General features: G+C 47.8%; 1 protein-coding gene and 1 long non-coding RNA gene across 2 annotated transcripts in view; one reads left to right on the top strand and one right to left on the bottom strand.

The window, feature by feature from the left end:
- The window catches only part of LOC144474341 (uncharacterized), a 37,984-nt gene that overhangs the window by 7,690 nt on the left and 5,875 nt on the right, over positions 1–24,419 (top strand). Inside the window, exon 2 of the long non-coding RNA XR_013494728.1 lies at positions 22,343–22,426. This is a non-coding gene — a long non-coding RNA (uncharacterized LOC144474341). The remainder of the gene's footprint in view (positions 1–22,342; positions 22,427–24,419) is intronic.
- On the bottom strand, positions 16,566–17,305 carry LOC144474363 (uncharacterized). The gene is made up of 2 exons (XM_078189128.1): positions 17,291–17,305; positions 16,566–16,944 (listed from the first exon to the last, which is right to left on the bottom strand). Exons 1-2 carry the CDS (start codon positions 17,303–17,305, stop codon positions 16,657–16,659), a joined length of 303 nt encoding a protein of 100 aa, XP_078045254.1. The 3' UTR covers positions 16,566–16,656.

The raw sequence follows: 24,419 nt of genomic DNA on the forward strand, positions 1-24,419 counted from the left end.
GCTGCTCCCGCGCTTCGAGGATCTCGTTAATTATATTGTTTCGCCTTGACTTTTTTATTGCACGGATCGTAAGGGAACTCTCTAGCTCCCCCCCCCCCCCCCTTCGACCCCCTTTAGCTGCTCCCCCAGCCGAATGCTTTCCGACTGTCTTCCGCGAGAGATGCTACCTGTGACTCGCGCCGCGTGTAGCTTACAGACCCCGTACTCGTTTGTTTAACTCGATGGCAGTCGCAACCGGATACAGTGTACCGCAAAAGTAACAAAGACGAATTAACAGGACTGCTTGTATTTCTATTGCGATTATTGAAAAGGATTTTAAGATTTATATGTACCTTTTTATTTCCATTTTAAGACACTGTCCGTTGATACGATCGTCATACGCTGATGTTTTTTTAAGGAAAGCTTGAAAGTAGAATTCAGTTAGCACGAGGTCCGAATATAAAGCATACGAGACAGATCTTTTATATTCGCACGTCTCGGAATATTTTTTCGTATTCTTCGTATTTTTTTTTTAAGATATTTCCCTTGAGAGATTAGAATGCCGGTGCTACCTCTGCATTCTGCAACTGCAGTAAGGAATACCGAAACGTATGCAACAAGAAACAACTCGCTCCATCACATTGCAAAGAAGTTACGTACGTACAAATACTCAGATTTTAAACTATATGAAAAATCGAACCTGTCACTTAAATTCTTCATTGATTATTGTATCACATTGATGTCATATTCTCCGTTTATAAGCGAATTTAGCACATGGAAGCTTCATTGATGGGAAAAATTACAAGTCTAAAACGATTTCCAATAGTTTAAATAATGAAATAAACGAAGCGATTCATATCAATTGTACTTATCAGACAGTAATTTTTAAAACTCGTTCCCACTCAAACGGTTATCGGCCACTGTGCACCTTTTGCGAGGCCGACTCCCGTGCCACGTGTAAACGCCGCCGCAAGTCGAACTCGCTCGCCACGTTTGCTCCCCGAGAGAGAGAGAGAGAGAGAGAAACAATGCGCAAAACAATATTTGCGAAGCTTGTGCACGTCGCTGCCGTAGAAAATACCGCAAATTCCCATGGTATCCCCTACTAATTCTTTTCGTTCCGACGACGGCGTAAAATCGTTCCCGAACGAATTCGAAGAGTAACGCGCGAGAAACTAGCCTGCGCGTCGTTCGGGGGTGGACTGTAATCGTTGTAAAATGTATCGGAACGGAGCATTAGCCGGGGGTTTTCTTTGACACGGAGGTCTGGGGAAGGCGGGCGCAAGCGCAACACTTGCTATTGTAAACGTAATGGGGGGATGGTTATGGATTTTCGGGCCGCGCGACCTTCGCGTGTCGCATCCCACGCTTTTCCCGCTCCGGACAACGTCCTCTCTCTCCGTTTTCCCAGCTTGGTCGCATCAAAGTATCATCCTCCGCGCGGGAGCTGCCGAACGAGAGAGAGAGAGAGGTCGACACACCTTTGCTCGAACGAGCCGGCGGTACTCGTCTTTAACGCGGTCGTCGCGTGACCGAGTGCATTACCACCGCGGTAACGTGTGTATCGTCACCGGCGAACAGTTTCGACGTTGTCCCGTTCCCCGAGGTGGAAGTCGACCGGTTCCCTGGAAAAGTCGAGAGACCTCGTCCTAGGGGGAGTCGATCGTGCACGCGCATCTCGGCGAGAGGAATAAGATTCGGCCGCGTATTGAGGGGAATCGATGCGCGGAGCCCTCGATACGGCGCGCGGCGGTCGTCGGTTTCGACAGCCGGAAAGAGAGACAAGAGGAGAGTCCGGAGAGAAACGGCGAGAGGGGAACGAAGAGGAGGTAAGAGCCGAGCAAGAAGAGGACTTGAACGCGGGGAAGGGTGAATACGGGTGAACAAAAAAGGTAGTCGAGTCGTCGGAACGAGGGTCGCCGCTGCCGGGTTGAACACTGGAAAATAGGAGGGGCGAGTCGCGCAACGCACGAGGGAGGAACCGTGTTCGGTGGATCGGATCGACTGTTCCTCGAGCACCGCGTAACGATAACGATTTTACCCTAGCCAGGACCCTCCTGTTGCCAGATCCAATCTTCGGCACATTTCCAGGAGCGAACCGCCGTACAGTCGAGCGATGCTGCGCGCGAGAACGTTTCCAGCTTCGGTCGGCTACCTAATTCGAGGATCTTCCTGCGATCCTGTAATCGCCGCCACGTGTCTGTACGTCGCAACGTTCCGAGCACAGCACGACTAGCTTCGCGATTCCGCTGATACTGGCCGCGTGTGCACGTAACCGGGGTTTAGGTAGGTTGCTGGGTAGCTAGGTAGGTAGGTTGGTTGATAGGTAGATAGGTAGGTAGATAGGTAGGTAGGTAGGTAGGTTGGTAGGTTGGCAGGTAGGTAGGTAGGTAGGTAGCCGCGTAGGCAGGTAGGTTGGTAGGTAGAAAGGCGGTAGGTGTGTAGTAGCAGCGGAGGTTAATCTCGTGGCAGCTAGGCTGCGGTACTCTGCGGTACTGTACGCCGCCATCTTGCTTTATCGATTCAAACCCCTACCCCTCTACTTTCTCCCTCGGACTTCCGACTTCGCCGTGTTTCTTTTCTCCCTTTTGCCCTCCGTTCGGTATCTTTTTACTGGCAACGCAACGGTCACTTATCGCAATTGCCGCTTCGACGGACACCGCGGTGCACAACGTAGCCACGGTCGGTTTCGATCTGCTCGCGCCGGGGCTCGGTCGGAATTCTCAAAGAATCTTGGCAACCGGATCGAAGGGAGACAGGGGTCGGAGCCATCGCCGCGGCAGACGTTTATTAATTAATGAGCCGCGCGACGCGCCGATCGGAGATTATTTCGCGCGGCCCTCCAATTACAGCGTGACAGACCCGAAGATTTCGATCCTCGAGGAGTCTAGACCGCATTTCCGTGTTGCGCGCACGCTTTCGAAACAGTCTAACCGCGAGTATTTCAACGGCAACGGAACGCCGCATTCTGCACGAACGTGTCGCGCGTATTCCGTGCGCGGCACGCGACCGTACGACTCGCTAATTCGACCAGTCGGTAAATCCCGTAGGGTGTGCTAACGTACCGTTAACGGTACACTGTGAAACAAACCTTACATTTTTGCGAATAAAGAACGCCGATACGCGTCCCTCGGCTTCGAAGCTCGGCGAACGACAGACGTCGATTCACCAGCGTTTTGATCGCGCTGTCCATCCGACGGGAAAGCAACGTGGTCGGAGCAAGACACCGCTCGGAACTGGGAAACTTCATTCTGCCGATCATGATCGTGAGAATCGGTGGTGGGCGTTCGATGGCCGACACACACTTTCAACCAATTCCGCCGTGAGAATCCCGGAAAGTGACAGGGTTTCTATTAGAAACGAGAAAGGCTCCGATGCAATTTTCCGCTGGATGTACCGAGGCGAAAATGCTCGCCGGAGAACGACATTGACCGAGACCGCGACCATCGTCACGGCAATCGCTGCGAGGAAAATGCTCCGTGGTATCGCTCGGCGTTTCGTTTGACGTTCGGGCTAGCTTCTCGTCGTTCTACGGCGAGAGAGGTTCGCAGCCGGCGGTCGCGATACGAGATCACGAGATCTCCTACAGGTTACTCTGGGTATATTTTTATCAGCGCGTAATTGCAGAGGAATGCCGGTTCGAAGCGAGACGGCACCGTCCCGAGCGTGATAACGATCCGAGCGTATTATTAGACCCGCGACGCGTTCCTTTTAGTATTTGGTCGCTGGTTTTCCTTATGCCGGATCGATCCCGTCTCGCGCGTCGCCGGCAACTTCCGAAAGTCAAGCGATGCGCGAAACCGGAAGGGTGCTGCACTGCCACGAGGACGCTCGCAAATGGGGTTAATGCATTGTGGATGGTACGCTGTCGCGTGCTGGGCTTTCGTTCCTGAAAGCTATCGAGAGTCGAGCGGCGAACGCGCGAACGTGTACTCGACGTTCTGTACAAAATTCGGGAATTCAAGCTTTTACAAGTCTAGGGTGTTCCGTCTCTTTTCTCTCGGAGCTTGAAACAATATCGTATGATTCTAATCTACCAAGAACGGCTGAGAAATGGTACTACGATTGTTCTTGCGTACCGTGTAATCGTGGCAACCGGAGGGAATGACGAGGCCTACAGACAAAAACTATTGTTTGAAATTGTGCTACATTCTTGGCGTTGCTACAGATTGTAGAGTCGCTGTCCGAGTGCAAAGAACTAACACTTAGACTAACGAACATTAGCAACGAGTAATTTTGACTTCCCGCCAGAGAATTTAGTCGATGAATTCTTGTGACAATGTTTTTGGAATTTCAATGATATAATCAGTTAGCCACGTTGCCATTTATTCGCAACAAATATACTATGTATTACTTAGAATATATAATTATAATATAATAATATTCGCACAAAATATGAGGAAAATCAAACCTAAATAATAATAATTACAGCAACGCATACACCCTTCAAAGAGATTGCAACAGCTAGCTAGTTAATGGAGACTTCGAATAAGGATCTACGTTGCGTGCATCTAAAATGTATGGTAGAACGAGTCATTTTGACCGGAAGGGTTGATTGAGCGTTCAAGAAAGCGCCGTCGATATACCACCGGTGAGACAACGTTTCGATTATCACGCGCATGGAACACGAAAGACCGAATTGTCTTCCGTCCACAATCTGTTACCGCGTTCATTGTTCCGTGCATTGTGCACGATCCACAGTTATCAGTCGAGGTTATGTCAAGAGGACAGATAGCAACGAAAAGAAAATGGCCAATTAACCCTTATCGTTCCAAGATCGCCAGTCAGGCAGCAACGATGCCCGACATTCTACTTTATGTTTCTGTCAGGTACTCCTCTTTACGTTTCCAATATTCTTTTAAGCCTCTACATCCGAGTGGTAACTTTACAGTAAAACCTATTAGGACACTAATAATTGTTATATCACGTTCTAAAATTATTTTTACACTATTAGATTTTGTTGTATTTAAATATTTGCTGTCACACTGAGCGAAGTGGAATAGTAGTCTTTGAAAGAAAAATACCGTTATTAAAGGAACGAAATTAATGCGATGTACTTGAAAACGAGATGCCATGTTTTAATAAAGGTAACGATATTCTAGAATATTCAAATTTTTCGGTCGTGATAATGTTGCTAATTTTTCAGTGACAGTTGCTTGGAGATTAAATCGTGTATCTGTGACTCAGTCTCAAAAAGTATAATTATTACATGAGTCACGATACTTAGATTTACATGCATAAGCTGCAAGCTCTAAGTTAGAAAGTCTATTTTGGATAAAAAGTTGTGCAGCACGTGGAATTTTTACTTATTCGAGTTAAAAATACCTACGAGTGCAGAGGTGTTAAATGACATCGAATGCGCTGTTGTTCAAGGGTCGTCAAATTAAACTACGACATCGTGGATAGTCATAGTTGTGATAGGTGATGGACACGGGTGGATATTACGTACATCTAATTATCGCATGTAAATCGAAGTTGTTAAACGATGCTCGTGCTAAATGGATAGATTGATGAGGTTAAACCTGAACGTTCCGTGGCGAGTGGACAGACAGCGCAGGTGTTAACACGTGGGTCCGAGGGAGCACTCTGCCGGCCAGGAAGAGATCGCGAATCGTCCGAGATAGTCGGATCGGATCGGAGGGGTGGATGGCCGGGATGGTGGGGGTGCTTTGACCGCGGGAGGGGGCTGAGGATGGTGAAGAAGGGAAGACCGAGACGGCTCAGAACAAGGGAGGAGGGACAGGGTGAAAAGGTGAAGAGGGGCGGTAGGAAAATAGAAGAAAACCGATAGCGGGAGAGAGAGAGAGAGAGGGGGAGAGAGAGAAAGAGAGAGAGAGAGAGAGAGAGGGAGCGAGAGAGAGTGGGAGAGGTTCTGCTCGCGCAAGCGCCAGCCCCGAATTTCCCTCTGGTTGATCAGTCGTGCGTGGCACTCGACGCGCGCAGTGTCTCTTTCGGAGTGTTCTGCTCTCTGGTCGGCTCTTCGAAACAAATCGAATAGCCCGGACGCACTGTTCTGTGGTTCCTTTTTCTCCGGTACACTCCAACCTTCTGACAAAAGCTCGGTCGATTTCTCGAGACCTGAACGAGTCGTCTTATCGTCGCCGATTACGCCGCCATTTACGCTGCTAATTGCATCGGCTGACATGGAAAGCGATCGCAAGTGTGGTCGCGGCCGATTCGCGGTCTGTCGGTGACTCGGTGACCCAGTGGGAAGTCCGCGGCAGGTGCAAACAGGTGCGAACAGGTGCGAGCACGGTTTCCTCGTGTCGCGACGCCTAGCTGTGCTACTCTCGATATCTCCGGTGGTGCGCCGATCGCTTATGCTCGTCGCCTTCGATGTGCCGTTGATGTTGCGTGTGACCGAGTGTCCGAGTCGTCGATGGTGTCGTCGCGGTAGTCGCGTTCGACCGTAACAACCACGTGTCTCGATCGAACGTCAAAAGCTCTCCGCGAGCGGAGGAGGAAAAGCTACGAGGCCAAGTTCAACCGTCCCGCTTTTGTCGCTCGTTCTCCGCTTTACCGTCTTCGACCGGCGAATCTACGCTGCCACTGCCGTTGTCACTATCGCCGCCGCTGTCGCCGCTGCTTTCGACTCGATACCTCGATACCTCGATGCGAATGCCGCTCCTACGAGGGAAACGGGGATCGATATTTACGAGGTAGGACGACTGCTCCTGTTTCTCGGTGAAATTCGGTGGATGCGTGCCGATGGATCCACGATACTTACTCCGTACGATTCTTCAGTTTTAATCCAGGCGAGCTCGACCAATCACCTGGCGCGTAACGCCTAGCCGGGAAGAACCGATGACGCACGGGCCCTGTGTAACAATCACGGGAAAATCATATTTTTTTGCTTACGGAAAGTCGCTGGCCTCGAGTCGGTTAACCCCTTAGCTACGGCAAGTATACGATGTATAGATTTCAAACTTTTGCACCTTCGTTCGAGGTCGATTCATCGTAGCTTTCGCTTAGTTGATTCTACAGAACGCAAAGTATTATATTAATATTAGCTTTTACTCGTACATATAAATAAATTCAATTAAATATTACTAGAGAAGCGAAATTAGACCGTCCGACTGTATTTAGAAGGTCTGCATTGCGTGCACACAACGTACGGAGCTCGTCTCTCGAGCTAATCCGAAAACTTGGTTTCCGCATACCATATTTTGGGTCGCTTATGAAAAATTGAGCTCAGCTGATAGGACAAGGAAGTGTCGAAATTTCTCCCGTAAGTACCTGAAGGGGTTAAACGGTGTCGCAGAGAGTCTTTAGCCGCGTTAATCGACCCAGCGGGGGCACGTGGTGCGGGAACTTAAACCACGGATGAAAAATCGTCCAATTGCAGTCGCATGCGCGCGAAAATTCCGGCACCGTACCGCCGGGGATTGGTCGTCGAAATCTTAAAGGGTTCCAGAAGTTGGAACGGTCTACTTTCAGCGGGTCGCGAAGGGAGGCTGCCGGCGCGGCGAGCCACGCCGAGCCACGCCGAGCATGTTCGATGTCGAGCGTTAATTAGTTCGGAGACTGGAAGTCGAATCGCAGGGAATGCTCGTTTTCGCGGCGACGCGAGAGCCTAGGAAAGCGTGTGTAGGAGCGATGCCGGGAACGCGGCCACCCGCCTCGAATAATACTAACACACATACTTGGCTATCGATTTTTAGCCCTACGTAACCCTCCCCCTTCCCTAAGCGGCACGTTCATCCGCGTTGCTCGCGTTTCGACGCGGTAATTCCTCGGCCGGGCTGCTCGCTCGGGGTTCTCTTTTTCCGGCGCGATGCGGAGATTCGGAGCACGGTAACGGTCCAGCAACGTTACAAAGTACGAGAGAGGGAACGGTCTCGCCTGGCCGTGTGTATTCTGGGTGCAAAACATCCCGTGGCTGACCGTTAGATCTGTCCTCGGTTAATAATGACTCGACTGGTTGATTTAACGGCGTCATTAGAACCGGCGCGTCGCCGTACGAAAGACATAGGGCTGTTCGGGACACCGTACGACTCCATCGCGCCGCCGCGCCGTATCAGCGCCGCGCGCTGCGCCGAGCGTCGCGTCGCGTCGCGTCGCATCGCATCGCGGTCGACGCGTAAATTGGCCGTATTAAATTTAATAATCTAACCGCGGCCCGTATTTCATCGGTTTCCGGTTTTCGCCGGCCGATCCACCGCGGCCGCGGCCGCACCGTCGCGACGCTTTCCACGCACGTGGATCAAAGGCCGCGCCGCGTCGCGCCGTTTTCCCGTGGAACCTAAGCCGTGTGTCACAGCTGCCCCCGGCAATAGCTCGCGATCTTAATAGTCCGTGATGTTGGAACGAGCCTCGACAAGCGCCGTTGCGCTCGAACTCGCCTGCTATGCGTATCACGCGCGGGTGCATAGCGAGGCGTTTTTATCGTGGCTGCGAGATCGATCCTCCCCGCGACCACCTGCCCGCGATCTCGATCCAGATCTCCGCGCCGGGGCTTCGCGTGTCCATCGGCGATCACGCGCCGCTATCGAACCGGGCCGAGAACACGCGCGATACTCGACAATTTTTAGCCGTCGCTAATCCAGGAGACGAACACAGGCCGCTTCCGCGCCGGGAAAGCCTCTGTGCGGGCCAATGATGCCCCGATCCGACGCACCTTTCTCCGACAGCGTTTAATCCTGATTAATAGACGCGTCGACGAGCTTGATTTATTGCGGGGGCCGCGCGGAACGTATTCGATTTAAACGTTAGATCCCTGTAAGATCGACGACGACAACGGATAATTTAACGCGCCGACTGCCATGTCGCCTCGCCTCGATCTGCCCGAGTGTGACACGGCTCGTCGGGGATACGTCTCTGTCGCGACTGGTGAACTTATTAACGAAGCAATCATCGTGATAAACATCGACATCAACCGTGCCACCTTCTAAAAAGTTCCGCAAAAACGTCGCCTCCTCGGCGTTTCCATTCGCTTCGAGTTATCGTGGTCAAGGTACAACTTTTATTCCGTTCCTACGGACGCGTTTTTCGTTCGCACTAGATATTAGCTGGTCCGGAAAGTTCGTCTCGTTGTTGACTTAATCACTCCACTGGGATCTCGAGCGAAATTTCTTTCTGCCCTTAACGACTTTAACGAACAGAGACTGATACGTTGACGGTCGTAGACACTTTCGATCAGTGCGTTGCTTTAAATAGTATCTACTCGTTATAATGATAATGATAGTAATACTAATACTTATTGACGTATAAATGTATTTGCACAAGAAAAAGCCCCCTGTAACTAAATGTTGAAAATTATTTTCCAAGGAAATAGATAAGTGAAAATAATAATATTAATAATAACAACAATTATACTATCCTTAGATGCGTGGAGGAGGAACGTTTCGTTATAAATGCTTGAAATCTGCAGTGGTGATCTATTGGTAAACGTTTTAAATAACTAAAACCATTAAACAAAATTTTAAACAGTACTTAACTGTAAAGTATAGCCCTTCAGAAAATATGGAATCGTTAATATGTTCCGAAAATTCTGTGCTAAAATTTTGGTCGCAAAAATTTCTGCCCTCCGACTACCGAGTCTGGAATTTATGACGAAACTTTGTAAATTAACCCTGCGTGCACTGGAAGTCATTTTAACCGTAAATCTAAAATAATTTTTCCAACTTATAGAACGTCCGTTTCATACGACAAAGTGCATTTTATGCATATGAAACTGAGTCCTCTGACTCATACAATACGTTTTGTAGCGAGTGTAAAGGGCGAAATCCATTCCATCCGTGAGATACGGATTTGGTAGTTTCATTACATTTATTTTCTGAGATTTTAGAACAAGTTAGATTACTACAAATAAATAAAGTTTGGCTCGCGGCGTTGTTCGCGAGTATTTTCACGTGACATCGAACGATCGGTAGCCACGAATCGTGCATTCTATCGTTTCCGTCATCTCCGTCGAATACCTGCGAGTCAGGTTGTATGGTCGGTTCGCCGAAAGACCGTATCGTCGCGTAATCGGCGGTTAATTGAATCGAGAATGGAGCGCGAGGCGGGGGTTCTAAGGCACTCGCGGAATTCGGGTAATGTCTGCCGGTCTCGGGACAGCCACCTTTATCGATCCATAGTCGGTCCTGCAGCAGCGCACCGATTTAGGAACCCCCGCGCGAACCAAGGCCACCCAGTTGAAAAACCGGGAAACACTTGGACGCGCGGGGATGGAGCCGCGAAATTGAAGAGGGTCGTTTGATTTATGGCGGAGCTGTTCCACGAGACCCCCTCGACCAAGACCCACTCTCTTCGCTTTTCGCGCTCGAATTTCGCAAAGTCGCGTTCCCCTCGACGATTGTCCCCACTCTATCTCGGAAAATGTCCAAACCTACTCTCCTCCCCCTTTCTCTTCGCAAATCCTTTCCAGGGCGCGACTTCCACCAGTCAAACCGTTCTTGTTTCAAATACGTAATGCTGCAGTTTATTGTTTTTATTTATTATGCTGTTAAAACCCCATACGGGTTGCCAGCGACAAAGTAGTAGTAGCATACGTTACATAAGTACAGTGAATTTCAACGTACTGTACATTTAATTTTACATTATAATTTAATTTAATTTAACATGCCAATTTAATATATTATAAATTATATGTAGTAATACAGGCTCTTATAAATTTGGAAATGTACAGTAAGGACGAAATTGCAGGCTTATAAAGAAAATTACTCAAGATATGTGAGGGGTAGTAACCTTTTTCAATGAGGTACTATTATCAAACTTTAAGCATCGCCAAATAATATAATCAAGATCTTGATCTGTGTATTCACAATCTAGGAAGTGATTACGTAATGATGTAGTTGTTTGTCGATATTTTTCTTTGTTCGTCGGTCGTACCGATATCTCTGATATCACGGCGGGTGAAAAGGTGCTCTTTCCCTTAATCAACTCATTGTTTAAATTTTCGTTACTAGCTCAGATAAACTAATTAAAAGCGCAAGGTTTTGTAATAACAAAATTAAAAAAGGGAGCGCAACTCAGTCGTTATACTATAAATATTTCCCTCTAATATCTCCGAAAAATTCGAGTTCAGTCCAATTAGTAACCTAATACTTTTTTTTTTACAGGGAGTCGATCTACTTGCAAAAAATATACTATTTAAAAAACGTGCGGCTACCTGTTAAACGAGAGCTTGTTAAATTGTATAAAATATTTCGCTGCAACTTTTTCCTATATTCGCCCGAAACAGCGCTCGGTAGCTGGACTCTACATGAAAAGAGACTCCGCACCGAAGTATAAATTCTTCAAATTAATCTCTTTGCTCTGGTTGCCGGTCTAGCTGCGAGGCGTGCGTCGCTTTTTGCGGGAGGCAGCAGACAAGAGTACATATTTTGTTTGCTGTGTTTTGCCGGAATTCATTGCCTCGCCAACTAGCGCGAAGGTGAGAGAGCAGAGAGTAAATTGAGAGTGGAAAGAGAGAGAGAGAGAGAGAGAGAGAGAGAGAGAGAGAGAGAGAGAAAGAGAGAGAGAATAAATTAAGAGCGACAAGAGAGATGGAGCGGAATAAAATCGCGTTAATTCCGTGACTTAAATCGACGGAGCGGAATAAAATCGCGTTAATTCCGTGACTTAAATCGACGGCGGAATTATTTTCGTATCGAGAACGGAAGTTTATCTGCTCGCCTGAAAAGCGACCGGCGCTTCTTCTTCGTTCCCGCGAGTCACCCGCGATCTTTTGCCAAAGTTATGCAAATCGTACGAGTCGGCGGGAGCTGTTTCAGGCCAACTCGTTCGTCATCGGTTCCGCGTAAATTACGAGGGCTCTATGGACGTTATACGGCTGAGGTTCCTGATAAAAGGGACCTCCGGGTCTGCATCCCATACAAACGTGATAATTAGCACTCGCGAGCCAACGAAACGAGATCCGGCAGACCGTTGGAGTATTTATACGGCGCATCGTTCGTTTCCCAATTAATGGATGGGTCCCCGATGCAACAACACGGTGTTCCGCGAAGTCTCCCGCGAAATCCCCGATCCCCATCGATCTCCCCCGGCATCCCATCGATCCTCGACCTTCCCTTCGGTTAATAATTGGAAAATTGAATGCGCTCGCGTTGGACGGCTCGTATTTTTCTCTTTGGCGTCGCTCGAAAAGTGCGCGTGAAAAAACCTCTTGGCTGGGGATCACAGATTGGAAAAAGTTGCGAGACAATTATTAAACGAGACGGAAGTTTGTCGGAAGTTTTAATGCGCCAATTATCTCGTTCGAGGAAGAATTAAGGCGATCTCGGCGCACTCGGGTCAGCGTCGGGTGCCATTTTCAAAAATTAGTTTGCTTCAGAATGTTTCCGTGAACGAATCATTTATTTATTTATTTAATAATTAGAGTTTAAATGTTGACGAAACCGCGGGATAATAATGACCATAATCAGTCGATGCATTAGGATAAGTTAGAATTAGGAGCTATTTGACAGAAGACATTATTTTACCATCTTTCATTCGAAATATTGCGAGCCGTTTATTGTTCGTGGTGTATTTGAAGCTGGTTACGCGAATAATATCGCGAAAACGATTAGGTAACGAAGAAAGTCCGCGTCGTTTTAATCAATACAGATAAACGATACACAAAGTGGATCAAGCAGCACCTTATTCAGGAAACTAGCCGCCTTCCGATACCTTTTTCCAACGTTCCAGCCTATTCCGTTTCCATAAAAGCGTCTGCTGCTGGTGCCAAGCAAGTGTTTCAACACTTCTATGTCGATACTGCGTGTTGCACATGCAACTGAATTCCTTCGCGTATAATAACGAGTCGGGCTCGCGGTAAAGTTTCCACGGATAATCTACTAAATACAAACGCTTTTTATTCCTTTTAAGAGTTTAACAATATATAAACTATCTCAACTTTCGTCAAAAAGTGGATATTCTGATATAAATGATTAAAAATCTAAGCAAATATATGTTTATATTTTTACAAAATATAATAGGTACTAATTGATAGGTATATACTAAATAATAGATACATAAAATAGCCGTTCGTGTTTCGTCCTAGTATTAAGAAACGAGCCTCTAGTCTACCGAATAAATCACCGATCTAGGGGAAATTTGTCACCGCGCGTATTAACGACAGAATTTAAAGCGAGACACGACGAGCCCCGTTTTAAAACAACGACGGAAGGTTTGGCATCGCGAATCCGTTGGAACAGAGTCGCGAAAGGAAGGGAAGAGGGACAAAGGGTGCGCAGCGTAGGACAAAGGGCCGAAGGCGCGTCGAGGGTCGTCGCAGTGGGACAGGAAACAGACATGGAAGGCGGTCGCGACGTCGGCCAGACGTCGAATTGGATGCCATCGAGAGAAAACTCATTCGATTAATTACTCGTCGTCGAAGATCGGCCAGAGGTTGGTCGACCTCGACCTCGCCGGATCCCCGGGGACAATTGCGTTAAATCGGCTTTTGTTTGCGGACAAGCACCCGCAGGACTCGTCCGTCCGGACCCTTCGTTACACCGGCCGAATTTCGTTCCGCTCGTTATCACCGCGGATGTCTGCTCCGAACGAAATTAATCGCGCTATCCCTCCTAAGGAGAATCACGCAGAGAGAAAGATCGAGTGTTAGCAAAAGAGCGAGGAAGAAAGAGAGAGGAGAGAGAGAGAGAGAGAGAGGGAGACTGTGCTCGTTATTTCTGCCCCCTTCTTCGTTTACGTATTCTCGTCGGCGTTCTCCAATTTCTTTGTTCGTCCCGTGTATCGTCGTCGAGATCGATACGTCCGAGAGCTTTTTCAGTGTTCCAGCAGAAAATATCCTTGTACACCCTTGTAACTCGCTCCCCGAGGATGTCGGACACCCCAACGAAGGCTCGAACAGCGCAAGCGCGCTCAGAAATTAGGAGGCTCGTTCGTTCGGGGACTCTCGCGCGTGTTTACCCATCGGAATTCGCATTAGCGGGACTGCGTGTGCATTCAGCCTCGCCGGTGTTAATACGTTTCGGACGGCGTACAGTGGGCTATTTGCATCGAAAAAAGAAAAAAAAAACGAAACGAAGTGTTCTTTGACGGAAACCATATATGCACTTGGGTCTTATTTTCTCATTTAATATACCGGTAGCTCTCTCATAACGTGGTAGACGGGTACTTAGACAACGTAATGTTCCGTGAAACATCATTATATTTTAAAGCTAATATTCTTTTAACTCCATATAAGCAATTTAATATCTTTTTGTGCTATTCCCGTTTCGTGTTACACATGCATTTATATTTTTATTAAAAATTATTTAAAAATTTCTCCTTATTACTACTCAGTACAATCAAAGGATACTATTACATCGGTATAAAGTTACAACTTTCTTCGTGACGTTGGAAGAATCATTTTGTCGAACAGTGGCTAAGAAGTTTTTTTGAAAAATTGCAGAGTCCCTCGTACTCGGGGAAATAAAACGATTTACCATTTGCTACGGGGTTGATCACGATACGTCGGCTACGTGACGTATTTCATGATAGAGCTGCACCCGAGATGGAAAACGTACAGTTTCGAGTGGCGGCGACATAACTGAGGAAATCGAGTGTCGCTGGAAGTCGAACCGCTCGTGGACAACGTTTCGTGCGAGTATCATCGAAATTGAGTGTGCAAGCTCGCTCTCCGTACTTCTTTTAAGCGGTGATCGCGATAAACGAACGATATTAGAGCAGCTACGACGCCTCTTTCGTAGCTCGATAGAAATATACATTATTGAGTAGATACAGTAATATGAGTAACATTAAGAACAATATTAGCAATAAGTAGAGTAATCGTATGTAATAATGGCGCTAATAATAGTAACAATAAGATCAATAATTAAAGATGATTGCGAACAATAACGATGTCAGAGTGTGTTATTAAAATGCACGCTTGAATAAAGGATTTTAGTCAATCGTTTTATAAGAAAGAGTCTTCGTAATTTCAACGATTTGAAAATAAAGATGTAAAATATCAACCGAAAGAATAAGTTTAATGTTAAATTAAATTATTCGCCTGTGAAATGAATTACAATAATAAAGAATTCCGGTGTCGGTGATTCGAATAATCGCATTTTAATTTTAATTATCTTATGACTTAGTGAAGTAAAAGAATAGCACGCACATAAAAATACATAATTGAACGGTACATTTGAATTAAGTTTTGAGAAAGGGTGGAATGAAAAAATAACAGTATCGGAACAGTTCGACGGTCCTCTAGGGCTTAACGTCTCGAGTGGCAGAGATGATCTGTGAAGGGATCCGCAAGAGGAGAACGAGCATCGAAATCATTTTCGAGAGCGATTAAACGCTCGGCTTAATTGCCGCCAGGCCATCAACGTTTCAAAGTTGCCGGCCGATCCTCCATTATTCGATCCTCCGCCTCCCAAGGTGTTCGAAACTGTTCGACTCGTTTTCTCCGCACCCCCTTTTGCGACCGTTTTGTCTCTCGCGCGACGCACCTCCTCGGCCAAGCGTCTGTCGTTTGGTCGCGCGCGGCGTCTCGCAAGCTTCTCGTTACTCGGCCAACAGCCTTTTGAAGTTTCGATGTCTCGCATTCGGCGTAGATGAGACGGGCGGAGCTGGAATCGCTTCGAAACGGTCCGCGAAACGAGGGTGTCGCGGCTCGTACCGTGAAACGCGCCGTCGCTGTACAGTCGCAAAGTGAAACGAGCTCTGGCTCGTACTCGAGGGGGTGGGCCTCCGTGAAATTACCGAAAATTTCTAAGTTCTTTTAACCGTTTCGAAGAAATTGAAGTCTCTAAATAAGCCAGGGAAACTTCGAGCTGTTTCATGATTTTAGAGTTACGAGCGTGGAATTTGCAATTAGAGTTTATCTCAACGTCTCTATGTCGAATCGCATCGAGATCTTGCAGACATGCATCGCGTTATCTAAGCGCGAACAAACGATTTCTCGTGTTAGAGATGAACTGTTCACGAAGATCAATGTTACTTCTTTCCAAACGTTGGATAATGGCTGTGTTAATTATTGTCTAGACGTCGAAGCGTATTGTGTGGTTACAACGTTTGACCCTTTGTACTAAGAGATCAATAGTTCGCTGCCCTTTGACGTTTATGGTCACTGCACCACACCTTGCGTAAAGTGATCACCTTTCAAACGAATCGCGATGGAAACCGTAATGCCTTTGCAGTTTAAAACAGAAACAATAATAAAAATAAACATTTAAATTATTCGGAGATATCAGAAATGTCTCGTACACTGCGTACGTTGCATCGTGACAATGACCACGTTAAAAGGTTTACTTGCTGTACTAACAAACAAACAACAAGCGATAAAGAAACTTATTAACAAAAAATTCTAACACACAGATGATTTTGCATACAATAGCGTCAGGAGGGAATATGTATGAATATCCAGCAGGATAGGTTACCAAGGATGATCGTGCATATTAAAATGAAACCGCAATGCGATAACCGGCAAAGTGAGAAAGAAGAGCGTGTTCGTTTGCAATATGTTTTATTACTCTTAGCGAATACAATGGAACTGGACGCAATTCCTAGAATCTAGTTGTTAGTGTAACACAGTTCGGAGAACGCTGCGGTTTCCGGCACCGTGGTTGTTCGTGCATCTCGATCGAATCTCGAGAGCTCGCGGTAGATCGCGAGCTGTCGAGACATCGAGGCGCAGTCGTCGTCGCTTAGCTTAGGTGGGCAGTCCGGTCGTGTAGATGTCGATCGTGGCGAGAGGGTCCACCGGGGGTCCATTTCGGGCCTGGGACCCGTCCGGAGAATTTAGACGACGTAGTACGGCGACGAGTAAGCTCCGGCGTAGTAAGGGTAGCCGGTGTAGGCAGCATAGGGGTAGCTGTAGGCAGCCGGAGCTGTGTACGCCACGGGAGCGGTGTAGGCGCTGTAGGCTACGGGAGCGGTGTAAGCCGCGCCCACCAGCAGGCCCCGCTTGTTCCTCGCCGCGTTCTCGGCTTCAAATTCCGCCGATTCCACCTTCGCCGGTTGCTCGATCGACTCGGTGTCCAAGGGTTTCGCCAGGGCGATGCCGACCAGGCCGAGGAGGACGAGAGCCTGTCGATTGGAAACAGAGTTAGCACTTCGCCGTTGCAGCCGCGTGAGAGGAGTCGTCGAAACTATCAGGAGTTCGTGCAATCCGAGGTGGCGAGAGAAGCGAAGAGACCGAGCACTTGAGACTCGGAGGCACGTCTGTACAAACTCGTGAGCGCAACTACTAAACTAGTTAACAAAATTGCTTTGATTCCGGATGAAAGCGTCGGTGTTTGAACAAAATGGAAAGTCGCCGGAGACGAGAAGAGCGCATCGCTCGAGATCAGGTTTTCCCGGGAGAAGCACGGCAGAGACTATCGGTGACAGGGCGGCGAGTTTGCTGGGTAAATGCGTTGAAGCGTGTACTCACTGCGATGCACTTCATGTTGTACGTTGGAGAGGAGGTGACAAGCTCGGAAGCACGTTGGAAATCGATTGATGCTCGAAACACCGGACCAGCTCTCTTTTATACCTGTGCGATCATGTCGTCGCCGGCGTTTACGTGCATCGACTGGTAAACTTTGCCTCGCGTAATCGCGCATAATTATTAACCTCTTGGCGTTGTTCGTCCAGGGTTGCATCGGGAACGAGTCGCCTCGTCGCGCCGCGTCGACGAACGCTCGGCAAAAGTTGAGCAACGCGTCCTTGGCCATTGTCCAAAACCAGACTGCGAGAACCATGGTACGGCTGTTCTATCATAATTTTTTTTTTTACGGCTCTCGCGATCTCGAGTTTTCCTTCCTGCTCTCATCCTCTCGAATCTCTCCTCGACGGTCCACCCCTGGAAACGAGCATTCGGTGCAAGGGGATATCGATAGATAGGGGCGCTCCGGTCATCGGTGTGAAAAATTAAGCACGCCGTCCGGTCGTGAAACGACCGCCGTGACAACGATCTACGGTCAAGAGTGGGAGGAGCTCCCCCATTGAAATTCTGTTTGGGCGAGTAACGCGCAACCTCGTCGCTCGTAATAATTTTCACGACGACGGTTTATCTATTCCGTCCTTGTACCCGATTGAACCTCGCTCGCGGCCACGATGCCTAAACGGGCCGGGGGCCCTCTTTCGATGGCTCCGGATGGCCCTCCGGGGCACGCTTCGGAGCCAGACTTGTGCCCAAGAGGGCTTCTTGGGTACAGCATACCCTAAAAATCCAGCTGGACGAAGAACCCATCTTCATCCCCTATTGCCTTGGTGATATCAGGGTAGATTCATCTCGAATCCAGTATCCCCCCACAAATCCACTACTAGAGCATTAATTTTTACTGTTTTCTCGTCTCAAAGATTATATTGTCTCGTTTTATTGTCTTCAAAATCGGTCGGCCGTTTTGCCGATTGGATCGTGACGATGGGCCAATAATGTCCTCGATGTATCTCTTCTTGATTTCGCAAGAACCATAGGTAATGCAAGTTTTATACAGAAAATTGTGCAAAGTTCTGCTCTTATGCTCATTCTCATTTTGCTAGGTCGTATCGTGTTTACTCATTGAGAATTGGTACGACGTACTAGATGACACTTTTCACAGGACACTTCTCTCTATTAACAACAATATCATTATTAAATATACTGCAGCTGATTTTGTAAAATTTAAGACAAGTCTTCGTAAACTGATTACCTGATTCACTGAACATCTGGCATCCAAGGTAACGTACGATTTTATTCTGTTATTGTAAAAATGAATGTTTACCCGTACGTGTAAACGAATTAAATTGAAATTGTATTAAATCGAGTTGCGTCGAATTAAAATTAAATTAAAATGAAATTGAACGGAACCGAATTGAATTAAAATCAAATTGAAATTAAATTGATTTTACAATGCAGACCCGAACCCCGAATCTCCCCCATTCTTTCACCTCCGAAATTCGAAAGTAGCCTCAGCAGAGGCGATTCCGTTGCCCCTCGCGTCCCCCGCGCATTCCTGTGTCGGTTCTCGATTCCCCGAGCGTTCTTCCCTGCATTGTGTCCGTTCTTTCGTCGCGATATCACGAAGCGACCATAAATTTGGAAACGTCGTGGGGTTCGGGGAACTCGTACGCTCTGGACCGGCATACAGAGCAAGCTGAAACCAATATGTCCGCAGATTACCGACTTTGCCAAGCAAATAAGACCGGTAATCCTTTCGGGACGACGTCGTGTGGCCGCCGTGTCGGCCCGTTTACTTAGAAACTTTTCCTGCCGACTACCCTATCGAGGTAAGAAGGTTCGGTGAACCATTTTCACGGCGGAAATGCCGCGACGCGTCGAACGTACCGCGAAAGAAAGGGGAAAGGGGATCGATGGCGCGAGAGAGGCGGTAAGAAAAAAAAAGTGGTTTATAGATGTAAAGGAAAGAGGGAGTTCCCGGCATTGTGTGTACCAATTCACGACGCTAATACGGAGAACGGTCTAAAGACCGGCGGAACAACGGCGGCACTCGACGCTAGACAGCCACCTTGCTCGCGCGGTGCGAGCTGCACGGCGTGCGGCGTGCGGCGCGCCTAATTACTCCAGCTGCGAGAAGTCCTTTTGCTCGTTCGACGACGAGCCAAATCACCGAAAACTCTTCCGGGGAAATCCGCGTTGCTCGAAACCTCGAAACCCCGACACGTTTGAGTCCGTCCAGAATGCTGCGCGCTTTCCCTTTGGATCTTTTCATCCCTTGGCTCTCATCCGCCGCACAAAAGATCCTGGGATAGTATAATACCTCGATTATGCGTCTATGATATCTGCATACCTTATTGCGCGCCTAGATTTATTGCAGAAATTCGTAGAAATACTATTACGCAACTATTAACACACACCAAGTTCTTAATTACTGTAATACTTTTATAATCGTTCAGTGCAAGAACGGTATGGTGGACCGGATAAGTAAACGCGAATCGAATATTTCGCGAAATTGGTAGAAGGTGTTTTAGTCGTTGGTTCCTTTGGAATTAAAAAAATAGATTTAAATCATTTAGATCAGTTTTATGAAAGTTGTGTCGTTTTAGAGGACAATCGAATACTTTTCGACAGGGGTTGTACATATATCGATAAAATTATTTTTCCTGGAGTTCGGATAGGTTTTATAAGAACGAGCCGTCCGTCTGTTAGCCTCCCGCGCGAATTCGTGGCGGTTGGAAGAACGGAAGTCCGCGGCCGAAGCGGAGCGGAGTCGAGCGCGTAGGCAAAAGCCTCGCTTACTCGGCAGTTTCAATTAAGTATCGAGCTCTCGCTGACGAGGCACGCGATATTCCGCCCCCTTTCTCGCCCCGTGCTCGACGCACCCGGTCCCCGCCATCTTTTCCTCGTTAACTCCTAATGACAAGACATTTATCCTCCGCGATAGGATCCCAGGAAGTCGTCTTGAATTTCGTTGTTAAACCCCCCGACCCCCTGCGATGCGTTCGTTGCACTTCGGTTTTCGTGTTCCGTTCGGCTCTCGTGCGCGACGTCGCGGCCAACGGAAATAGAATTGGCGTCGATTATATATTTCCGTACATCATTTTCGTTACGTCTTGTTACGCAATCACGGGCGAGAACTCTTGAACGATCTTGGAAAGCGTGGGCAGATCTCGCGACGATTCATGGGCACAAAATCTGCTCGGAACTGCCGCTCTATATTTTATTGATTACGATACGAAGGGTTTGGAATTTGGTTACACTTTTCATCCAACCATACCTTGCACCTTCACGAAATTTCATGTGACGTGGCATTAGTACGACCTACAACCTTGCTCGCAAAACTAACACTTTCTACCTCGTTCTGTTCTCCAATATTTATTCTCCACCTCCATGCTACCACATCTTAACCTGGCTATACCGCTTCGGTTTCCCGCTGTATCTTTCCTCCACAAAGCAACGTACATACATAAACTATTGCAATTTGAGCCCTTTATCTTACTGTACCGAATCTGCTTCCGAACCTCTCTTCCATGCGGCACCGCTATTCTTACCCTCCTTTCATTTTTAATTCGTCCGAGTTTTCGTTGGTCGTGCCGGATTTGCTTATAAATCAATGTTATTGTGAAACTGGTCCGCAGCGGACCTTGGAGTTGGCCGATCCACCGAAGGAGCCCCATCGATGGCCGAAACGTGCCGAGGGGATGGCATTTAGGGTGGCGACGCGGCGCCATGCGAGTCGGGAATGCGCCGCTCGCCCTTCTTCCGCGTCGGGTTGACGGCGCGAAAGATTTTCATTGAGCGTCGCCGTCGACGTCGTCAAAGGTCGTCTCGGTATAAATAACCCTGGCGCCGTTGTTGGCTCGCTCTCGTTTCTCCGCTTCTTCGGTCAATTCCTTTGCCGTTAAACGTTGCAGCGATAAGTGCGTTCAACGAGCGTGTGCCACGGGCTCGCCGCGTCAAGTCGCGTCAGCTCGCGAAAACGGAAAAAGGAAGCGGCCGCGTCGAGAGGGCCCCTTCAAGATCCCCTTCAGCAAGACTCGAGGATCCCGCAGACCATGCTCGACCAGTCAAGGACGAACCTTACGGTTCCTCCGGTTCTCCAAACGGGATCAGATTGCCCGCTCCAAAACCCGAGACCCGGGTGGACCAGGAATCGAGTAGAAACCACGAAATAAAGCTGCACCGCGAATCAGGTCGAACCGAGAAATTCAATTTAATTTAATTTAATTTATCTATTTGTGCTGGTGATTAATTTTAAACTGAAACGTATCTATGAAAATCAGTGAATTAAATAATTAGTTCATAAAGACCTGTTTCATAAGTAACATCAGCTGTCAATAATGAAACCAATTGAAATGTCTTGAAAAATAAAGTAAAACCATGAGCAGAGCTGGACGGGAGATCAAATTGACCTGGAAACCAAGTTCGAATCAAACTGAACTGATCCGAACCGAGCTGAATCGAGTCCGATCGCTCCTCGAGACCGGATTTCGCGAAGTATCGGAGCCCTCAGAACAACGGTCTCGTGCCATTGATCGGCCGTACGCTGAAGAGCAGAACATAAATAGGGGAGCTTCAACTTCTCGTTTCTCGGCAACAAATAGGATAAATCCGAGCGTTCTCGCGCAGAATTTCATTGGAAACTTTTCGACGAATTAACCACGCCGCGATGTAGCCGCTCTCGAAAGTTGCAGTCGACGCGAGGAGAAGGGGCGAGTTGTTGGCCGTCCGCGTAAGTTCAGGGGTTGCGCGTTCGATCGCCGTTCGAGCTGGATAAAAGTCACCGACTTCTAATTTACAAAGAGTCGTCGGACCGTGAACGCCGTTACATCTAAACGTAAATTCTCCAAAGCCGTGGTTGAAAGTTTGTCACTTCTTCGTTTCACTTCTAGCGAAACCTATACCGTCTCCCATAAACTTTTCACTTCCATCTCGGTTAACTTTTCTCGGGAATGTATATCGATTTTATTAGTTTCCCATTTATGGTTTTATTAATTTTTCAGTCACGTCGAACTATATTACGATACCAGCCGTGTAACGTGCCGTGTCTCTCTATTGCAGAATACTTTGAGGGTGCCGTGCAGTGGTCGTCGTCGCTGTCGCCGTCGCCGCCGCTGTCGGCATCGAGGTTGCTGTTCTCGCAGGGTAAGCAAGAAGCATCCCCATCAACCCCAAAAAGTCGATTAGCCTCTCGATACCCGGCTCGTTCACTTCCAACTCTGAAAAATCCCGCGCGATTCGGAAACCAGAGAGACGAGGGGTGTATCGATAGCGATCGATTCGTGTCGGGCGCACCGCCGCTGGTTCGTTAGTCTGTTTGGCCTCGGGCTCTATCGGCTCTCTCCGAAACGACTAATCGCGGCCGGTTGCCAAATTCTTTAAACGACGGGTCCCCCTTTGTTTCCTCGTTGGTGTACGAGTACCAACAGTGCAAAAATTCGCCGGCGACCACCGTTGAATTTTCAATCAGGATCGGGATTTGGCATCAGCGGTAACGGGAATCTCGTTGGCCGCTTCTCGAGTACCGGGCTTGAGCTTGCAATCTTGATTAAACATCTTGGAAACCACTTAATAATAACGTTTACTACGTCGACGAGGTGGATTCTCTGTTACGCGTAATAAGGATAATAATGATGGTAACAACTAGACCGCTGATTATGTAAAATAGAAATTGTTTGTACTGACTCCAAGATACAGAAGCCAATGAGACATCTATTTTGTTTATTAATCATTTTAATCAGTTGAAAATGATGTGACAGCGTTTTTAGATTCTTTAAATGTCTCGTTTAACGTTTGCTCTACGCATTTTTTCTGCTAAATGCATAAAATACGCTGTCTAGAAATAACAAGAGTAAGATAAGAATTAAGAAAGATTGCTTGCAATGGAGATGGCAGAGCGTTTCAGTCAAGTGAATGGTTTACGGAAAATGTGGAGAGAATGCTAATAACAATAGGCATTGACAAAGTTCAAACTGATATAATAAAGCATAGAGGTTATAATATATAAAAAATATAATGGGTACGTCATAGGTATCTCAATGGAATTACATGCGGATCTTAGAAGTTTATGTTGAACAGTCTCATTTAACGCTCCATGGTCCCGAAGTTATTTAGCGAAGTATCTTGCGATTCGAGAAAAATTGACATTCGTCTTCGCGGCATGAGGTAACTGAAAATTGTGTACAAGTCGTTTTAAGTTAGGCCATTGCCCAAACAAAACGCATTCGAGTGCACAAAGTTGAAATTCGTTCAGGGAGGAATGTTTTCAAGAGGAACGGTCGAACTTTCGAGAGACAGAGCTTGGGAAACGTCTAACTCTTCCCTCGCTCGTAACACTATTTTCCCCGGCGACCGATGACTCCTATCGGCGGCGATGTAACGGCGCGACATTTTCGAGCGGATTCCTATCTCTGCACGGTTCCTGCTCGGTCGACGTTTGCTATCATCGGAGGGCCCTCTGGTCACGATCTCCTCGTCGTCCCTTCGAGCTGGGCTCTCGTCGAGCTGCGCCTCCCTCGGAAGCAGGTTTCGACAGGAATCGTCGCGTCGGTTTCCTTCTGCTTTCCCGAGCGGAACCGAACGCGTTAAACGCTCGTTGAAAAAGTACACGCGCGATAACATAACGCGGATCGATTCGACGCGACTCGGAGCTGAAAGGTTCGCTCGACCCGTCTCCGCTCGCACGGTTCGTCGACTTTCACGTCCGATCACTCTCTTTGCTCGTCTCCGTGCCGCGGCGAATCGATACCCATCCACGGTGCCCACCCTCCTGCGACTTTTTCTCTTCCACTCTCGGGGCGGCAACTAGATTTTCGCGAGTATTGGTAAAACGCGGCAAGTCTCGCCGCGAAGACGACAACACGTTCCCGGGACCAAGTGATTTACACTTCTCGCGAAACTCGTCTCCGAACCTCGGCGAATCTGCCTCTCGCTTTTACGACGGACGCTTCGATCTCGATAAATTCTCCGCGCGGACGTGGATATTGGATACACGCCGCTCTTCCGAAAGGATCTAGACGCTTCTCCATGCTACGGGTATACCGTTTTTTATTCGCCTGTTATGCAAAGGTAACTATCGGAACCCGTATCTTATGTATTTTTCATAGAAATTGTTCGAAGTTTCTGTTCGCGCGGAGTA

Source organism: Augochlora pura, chromosome 8, assembly GCF_028453695.1.
Source record: "Augochlora pura isolate Apur16 chromosome 8, APUR_v2.2.1, whole genome shotgun sequence".
In the NCBI taxonomy this organism is placed as follows: domain Eukaryota; kingdom Metazoa; phylum Arthropoda; class Insecta; order Hymenoptera; family Halictidae; genus Augochlora; species Augochlora pura.